The sequence below is a fragment of the Phragmites australis genome, chromosome 24 (genome assembly GCF_958298935.1).
Source record: "Phragmites australis chromosome 24, lpPhrAust1.1, whole genome shotgun sequence".
Lineage (NCBI taxonomy): Eukaryota > Viridiplantae > Streptophyta > Magnoliopsida > Poales > Poaceae > Phragmites > Phragmites australis.
This window is the reverse complement of record NC_084944.1, coordinates 5,626,890-5,635,016: the sequence shown is the minus strand read 5'-3', so window position 1 is coordinate 5,635,016 and position 8,127 is coordinate 5,626,890. Positions and strand designations below refer to the sequence as shown.

Sequence of the window (8,127 nt, the reverse complement as noted above, 5' to 3'; positions counted from 1 at the left end):
TCCACCTTTAATCCAGCTCGCACACCACTGCCCCCGACAGCCGAGTTACAATATGCTCAACAACATAGTTATAACATGGTAGCCACTATAGTTACGGTATGCATTACCGAGTAAGTACTTAATTACAGCATGTTAGATATTCTAATTATAACATAATAGACATTCTAATTATAACATAATAGACATTCTAATTACAACATAATGAATACTCTAGTTATAATATGGCAAACACTACATATACAATATGATGAATACTGCAGTTACAACATAATATCTACTCTAATTATAACATTGTAGACACTTAAGTTACAATATAGTAAACATTCTAGTTATAACATGTATTTTTAAGTATAGACTAAACACTCTAATTACAACATGACGAATATTTTATAACATGACGAACACTACAATTACAACATGGTAGATACTACAGTTACAATATGAGTTAAGTGTGAATTAGTTACAACATTCTTATAGTTGTAACTCCTCTATGTACAAAGTTGCAACTGGTTGCAATCGTTGCCCAATCTCCAGTGAGCTAGCGGGGTCGGTAGGTGGGAGCATGCTTGGTCCGTGGTGCTGACACGCACGTCAGAGCCTGTTTAGTTGCTCAGTTAGGAGCGCACACTCGACCTGTGTGTATTCTGCATGTACGCTGCGCAATTATGAGATAGCATCATCTGCAACCCATGTCGACATGGCATAGAGGATGCGCCCCTTCCACCCTTCCAAGAGCCACCGGAGATCCAAATCAATGGTGAAGTCCTTGGGGTAGCTGCTCTTGGCCTTCTCCCTCACGGCCATAACAATATCGGGATCCAATGGCAGCTGCCTCAGTCCTGCCCGTTGGTTCCGCACCTGCCATCTCTTATATGTCTCGGGGCGCTCTACCCTGTGGGAGCCCTCGCAGGCGATGACGTTCAGAACAGACCGCCCAATGATGTCACGCTCAAGCAGCAAGCGCTGCTCACTATCCCGTGGGGATGTGGCATCCAGCATGTCAAACATTGCCGAGTAATAGAGCAGTGCCTCCCGGAACCGTGTTACGAAGAATGGCGTGCTATATGAGCCATTCATGATGCAGAGGATGAAAGCATCTGGCCGCATCCTCCGGATGTTGCCGAGGACCACGTCCCTAGGGCTTGGGCTATATATGTCGACGCCCTCGTCCATCAAGCTTCCAAACTGGATGATACTATTGACGATGAGTACCTCATCGGGGTCAATGTTGAGATCATCTACATGAACAGTATCCAACTCCGCTGCGATGCTGTGGAACTTGAATGGCACGCCGACTTGACGGGCGCAGTTGCTGAGTCGGCGACCTGTCTCCTCAATCCGAGCAGCTGGGCGGAACCCAGGCTGAGGGAGATCAATGCCGGTGATCCTCACCTCCGGCGGTCCGCCCTCCCTAGTAGCGAAAAATTCCAGCAAACGTGGCCACTGAAACCCGTAACTGATGCCATAATCCACAATGTGCACTTTTTTCCTCCCAGCAATCACCTTGCTGATGGTCATGTTGGAGAACCTGTACGCCGTCATTTTGAAGCAACAAGCTGCCAGGTAGGCTTTCAGAAACTCCATGACCGAGGTGCGCTTTGTCACGAGCGACTTGTGCATCTTGCTCCCCGTGCCTGCCAGCCGCGCCTCCAGCCCCTCGGCGAAATAATGAGCCATCCTTTGTGTGCCGTCTCCTCTTGGCGAGGAGTGCTGCTTGATCTGCCTAAGCAGTTCGATCGCACTCCGTCGGTCGCCTGTGGCCACAGTCTGTGCACAGTTGATGAGCAAGGTGTGCAAATCCACCTCATTGGTGCTCCACCTTCCCTGCCCCGACTTCCTCACGTTCTTCTCAGCCTCGCTGCTCATAGTGATGCACAGGCCCTTCATTTTGTCGAGACACATGGCGTACCCATCGATGATCATTTTGTCCACCATCTCGTCAGCTTCCTCCGGCTCGGGCACCATTACCTTGCTGTTCCTGCCTGCCTCCGCCTCCAAGTCATCCCCACTATGCTGGTTCTTGCCGCCCCTGCCATTACCACTTACCTGGAACATTGGCATTCCATCCTTCTTCACTTGGCCGGTAGCAAAGCCACGCGACAGCTTGCTGTTTCTGAGCAGGTGCTCCCCGTAGGTGTCCTCAAGGTCGATGAAGAGGCTGTTGTTAGTGGGCAAGAACTTCTTGGCCTCCTCCATGCCCTTGAGGAATGCCAGGTTGAGCATGTCCCCATTCTCGCCACTGAAGAAGGCCGAGGCCAGCGCGAAGTGGTCCTTGTCGCCAGCAGGCAAGGTGGTGATCCTTGTCTTTGTATCCTCCTCCGCGCCACAGAACCCCGAACTCTGGACGCCGGTGCTACCGTCGTAGTAACCGGCAACGAACGCGGTGGCGTCACCGGGGTTCCCTAACTGCGCCAGCCTCTGCTGGACTCCCGCGCTGGCGACGTCTTGTGCGGGCAAGAAGAAGGCGTTGGCATCACCGACTGTGAAGACGTCGAGTTCGACTCCCATGTCCGGGTATGGCGTGGACTGGAGCAGCTGGGAGAGCTCGGCTGGATCGTAGGGCCAGGTGGCGTTGGCGAATGCGGGGGCGTCGGAGGAGGACGGCGAGAGGGTGAAGGTGCCGCTTCCGTCCGAGTTGGTGGTGGCGGAATCGGAGCCGGAGGAGGTGGTGGTGGCGTCGGAGAGGATCTTGGCGAAGGGCTCCTGGGCGGTGAGGAGCGCGGGGTGGTCGGGGTACTGGTAGAAGAACTTGTCGTCGATGTCCTCCATGAGCATGCGCGAGATGAAGGGGAGAACGAGGTCGTCCGACGAGGCCAGATCCTCGCCATCGGGGCCGCCGTCGGGGCGCGGCGTCGGTGGGAGGTCGATGAAGACGGAGGGGGAGAAAGGCTCGCGGTCAGCGACAGCTAGGAAGTCTTCCTGACCCAGCAACTCCTCCGGCGTGGCGGCCATGGTCGGCGACGGCGGTAAAAATCGAACCATCGTGATGTCGAATGGGCTCGATTGTGTGGGGGGAGACATGGAATAGGTCAGATCTGGGGAAGAGGAAACATGGACGCCGGGGACGAGAAGGGAGGGGAAGAAGTCAAGAAGAGAAGAGAAGGTTCAGGAATGCCACCTGATGCAGTTGCGGCGGCGATTAGATGACCAGATGATCAATCCGGATCTCTGTGAAGTCAGAGTCGGATCTGAAGTCAGAGGCGTAGAGTAGGAGTGCCGCAGGGCGGTGATTGTTTATAAAAATAGTGTACTGATACCACTATTTACAGGCAAGGTTCGCGTTACCGACCGGAGCTCCGACGGTAATCGAAAAACCGCGGTAACCGCGATTACGGGTCAAAAATTCAAAAAAATTCGGAGAAAATTCATTCGGCAAATTTTAAATTTTTGCGAAAAAATCATGTTTTTGCCCTCTCGGTAACCGAGCGGTTTGGGTCGGTTACCGAGCGGTTTGGGTCGGTTACCGAGCGATTTTCTCGCATTTTTGATTCGGTCGGTTACCGAGTGGTTTGGCTTGGTAACCGCTCGGTTTTCTCGATTTATCAAGCGGTTTTATCGAATTTCAACGCAGTTCAACAAAAAATCTAAAAAAGGGTTCAATTTTGTAAAATCAATAACTAATTCATCCGAGCTTCAAATCAAGTGAAACAAATTTTGTTGGATTCCTTGTAACATGATCTACATGATAAAAGTATTTATACTCATAAAAAAGTTCAAAATTTTCTGTGAGAAATTTTATTTGTTAAACCAAGGTAAATGCATAGTTTACTCTTTGCTAATCCAAAAATCATGAAACTAATTTTGTTAGTCTTCTTACATGATCCTATATCTTTTAAAAATATATGAACTCATGAATTAGTTATTGTAACATGCATGATTGTGTAAATGTGTTGCGACTAGATTAATTCATAACTGACCCATCACACCTTAAAAATTAGTGAAACCACTTTCATTAGCTTATTTATATTATGATTTACGTAGAAAAAATAATAGTAGACATGAAAAAATTAATTACAGTGATTTTTCTTAACATATTCACTTTATGCTTGTGAACTTTGTAAAAATCATAGAGAATTTAATAAAACTCTAAATAAAGTGAAATCAATTTTAAAGGTTCTCTTAAAATACGTTTTATACAAGAAAAATATGTGTTTGCATGTTACACTTTTCCTTAACGTGAGTTAATAATTGAGCCGCACGCTTCAATTTTTTTTCATTTTTTTCAAACTTTCTCCCTATAGAATATGATGCAAACGACATTATTTTTGAAAAAAAATTTCACAGAAGTTCTTAGAATTGCGTCTAGTTTTTTTTAAGATTTTTTTTTGAATTTTTTTAAATTTTTTTATTTTTTCGAATTTTTTGAATTCAAATTTCGGTTACCGAGCGGTTTTTGAAATCGGACCGGACCGGGAAGGTCGGTAACCGCGATTTTTGAGCGGTTACCGACGGTTTTTTGAACCCTGTTTACAGGAGTACTGTAGTATCGTATTTTTTAAGTTAGCGGTGACTTTAATTGATCTAACGATATAGGATCACACACGTGAAACCCTATATATATAATAAATAAAATTCTCTACTCTTATTTCTAACCGAATTTGGTAAGAAAATTTATACCACGTTATCCCATATCATCATTTAGTTGGTCGCCATTCGATAGGAGTCAGCGATGGCAGAGGGCTATCCAATTCTTCAGAATCTAGCGTCGTACAATAGAGCTCTTCAGGTGAGTTCGCTACCGACGACTGAACGACACGAATGGTAGAGAAAAATCTAGAGGGGCTGAATCCTTGCAGCAGCCATGGGAGTCTATGGCGATGACGTAGGGCGAATTAATGGCGATTGTGACCTAGCCGACGGTGGAACACGAGCTTGAACGTCAGCGACGGCAGACCACGAGCGCAGGGCTACGGCGACGGATAGAACTGGGTTCGATTAGGGAATTTAAGTGTTATTCGGCTAGGGATAAAGTGGGGATTCGGTTAAGGACTTGATACTGATCCTGTTTGAAAGCTTCTAGATGATCTTCCCTTCGTACTCAAGTTGGATTCCTGGGGGATTTTGTCACTCGGTTTGGGTTTGGTCGAAGGAGATAGAGGTAGCGGCTCCTGTGCAACTTCGGTTGGAGGAAGAAGAAGGGTGCCTCCCTGGGCTAGTTCGGTGCTTAGGCTGGCTTGGCCTGGGCCAGCCAGGAGAGAAGAGGAGGAGGCCGCATGGGCCGACCTAGGTCATGCTATAGCGAGGGGGAAAAAGAGAGAGAAGAGAAGCAGGCCGCTAGAACAGGCAACTTGCCCATGTGCTCCCTCCTCTTTTTTCTTTTTCTTTTCTCTTTTCCTTTTGTTTGTATTGTTACGTATGTGTATGTATATTGTGCAAATATACGACAAAAAGTCATCATAAATGTGATAAATTTAAATGGTATGAATAAAGCATTATTGTAACACGATGATCTGCCTATTGTGTTCCACAGTATGAGTTGTTTTATTTTTGTGAGGAAGTATGAGTTATTTACAATTTAAAACAATTGTCTATACTAAGTCACAAACAAATAATGCAATGCAGAAAAGCAGCAAAGGTACACAGCTATCTTAAACAGTCCTAAACTTTAGGATATAGACACATCCAAAATATTAGAAGAAAAAAACTAGTGTTGGACCTTTATGAATCATTTCTTTCATTTTTTTCTCTCCCTATTGCTGTATGATCTTTCATATGGTTAGAGCACATAAAAAATTAAACAGCTCTGCTAGCATGCATCCTAACAAATTACCTAAAGCTAATTGATATCATTATGGTTAGGCTAAGGAACGGGAAATTGAAAATTGCTAAATGGCCAAAATAATGTGAGCCCGCACCACACAAATATGTAAATAAATCACACTGAATCACACATGTAACAAAAGTAGTGAGCATTACATAAAGAGTTTCTTTAGTATACACCATAGGCCAAAAAAAAAAAAAACACGGTTGCCTCCACCGACGGGGACAAGGGCGGCTCCTCACGGCGCTGCTCACCGGATAGGGCCCTGACAGGTCCTTTCTTGCGGAGAACCGTCACCTCCTCGTCCTGCTCACCACTTCCCATGTCATGCTCGTCGGCTACGGCGTCACCCTCCTTGAGGTAGAGGCTTGATCGCTCCTATCCATGGTCGGAGGGATCTACCCACTGGCGTGGGCCGATGCGCTCTGTGACCTCGTTATGGTGCTCGATAGTTTTGTTTGTATGTTGTTGAGGATGTATTGTCTAGGGGCTTAAATTTGAGGTGTTGAGAAAATCTCCTGTCTGCAATGGATTGGTAAGCTTATGTGCAGAGAAGTTTTCTATAAAAGAGGACGTTGATGGCACTGGCGACAGTGCTGGTTGACACAAATTAACCATATGTTTTGATTCCTTTGTTGCAACTGACAAAGAAACAAGGAATATAGTGATGGGTTGTCTGATTTCTTAGCATTGGTCAAGACTGATCAAGAAAAGATAATACACATTCTTGGATGATGTTAACTACCTTGTAGAAGAACGATGTAGATGATGTGTGCTTATCTTCTGAGTTGGATATAGAACCTTTGTAGGCTCACCTTTTGGAATAATTTCGAAGATCAAGATATTTAGAAGGCAACTCATAGGAAAATAGCACAACAATGAACTTGAGTTGGAAACAAAATGCAAGTGCTGGGAATGATTCTAGTGATTGAGGGAGGTTGGAGTAAAGGAGCTACAACAACTGCAACTGTGGAAAACAATTCCACTGATTAGGGAGGATGGGGGCACTGAAAGGTCAAATGACAAGAATATTATATCTGGATAACATGCTTAACTCAATACTTGGTCTGATAAGGATGCTAAAATGTAATCAGATAGAGGTAATAGTAACCGAGGAGAAAAAACATATGAACCTTCCGTGAAGCATGGTAAGTTATTTCATAGTTATTTGTTAATTTTTTGTGCTTCACGGTCTACAATCAGCTTCTAAAGTTTCTTGAAACAATAAAAAGTGTGGTGTGGTGTTTTACATGAAAGAATGCCATGTGTAACACCTATCTAGTTCTATGCTTAATCTTATCTTTGTCTTAAATTTCTCAATGATGGTGTTAGACTTCCGCCAGAACATGAAAAGTTTATCCAAGAGAATATTCTTGAGCACCACTCTAAAAAGGAATCAAAGGTGTCATGTGAAAAATCAATCATATAATGGTATGGTTTCTTATGTTATTATTGGGCTTTGTATTTAATATGCAATCATGTATTGTGCCATGACGGAAATATTGATGTCTTGATTTGTATCATGGTTTATAATTGAATCATTTTGATTTGGTAGGTCCACAATTACCAAATTTTCCAGGATGCTCGCTGCTATTTTTTAGTCTCAGCAAATGGATCTCGCTCAGATTTTTCCTATCTAAAGTACATCGAGAACTTTACAGGTATGGATCACACACTTTGTGTTGGAGTAAATAGAATTGAATGACAGTAAAAATCAGCACTATATAATAACTACATTGAGATGATCTCTACACATTTATTTTTTTATTTACCTATAAGACCTATATTACATTGATTACCATTAGAATCTTATCATAAGAAATCTTTGACACAATATAATAGAAAAGTGTTAATTTTTATTATCAAAGTACATTTTATAGTTTAATAACAAAAAAATACAAAAGGATGAACTGAAACATCTATGCACATCTCGTATTTGTAAATAGCAAGTTTGTTTCATTTTAATGCTTACCACTTCCTTTTTCTTTCCTTGCTGCTCTATCTACCATACCTCCATGGCTAGGGACGTATACAAAAGTGAGAGTTCAAGCATTTGGTACCCTAGGTAAAATGCAACGAGTTTTTTAGTGTGTTTTGCTTCAACCTCTATCTAAGAAGTTCATAAAAACTGGCACTTTGAGTGGTTCTATCGTTGAAAGGAAAAAAAACTTTCTCCAGAACTAAAAATTCCATGTTCTGTCGGCATTTTTTGCATGGAATTGAAGACGGTTTTACCAGGTTATATCATTTATCTAAAAACTATGATTTCCCCTAACATTGTAGTAGTTTTATTCTATTTTATTATTGTTTCCACATTACAGGTGCAAACAGCTACTTATAAATCATTGGGAGAACTAGCAAAGTTC

The 8,127-nt window shown here is 43.6% G+C and overlaps 1 protein-coding gene across 1 annotated transcript; it reads right to left on the bottom strand.

Annotated features, from left to right (window-relative positions):
* Positions 1-457: 457 nt before the first annotated feature.
* On the bottom strand, positions 458-3,216 carry LOC133907453 (scarecrow-like protein 33). The gene has a single exon (XM_062349505.1). The coding sequence runs from the start codon at positions 3,019-3,021 to the stop codon at positions 664-666; it is 2,358 nt and encodes a 785-aa protein (XP_062205489.1). The 5' UTR covers positions 3,022-3,216; the 3' UTR covers positions 458-663.
* Positions 3,217-8,127: the final 4,911 nt, after the last annotated feature.

Excerpts from the sequence above, each read along its gene's own strand:
- LOC133907453 (XM_062349505.1), bottom strand. The coding sequence starts at position 3,021 with ATGTCTCCCCCCACACAATCGAGCCCATTCGACATCACGATGGTTCGA.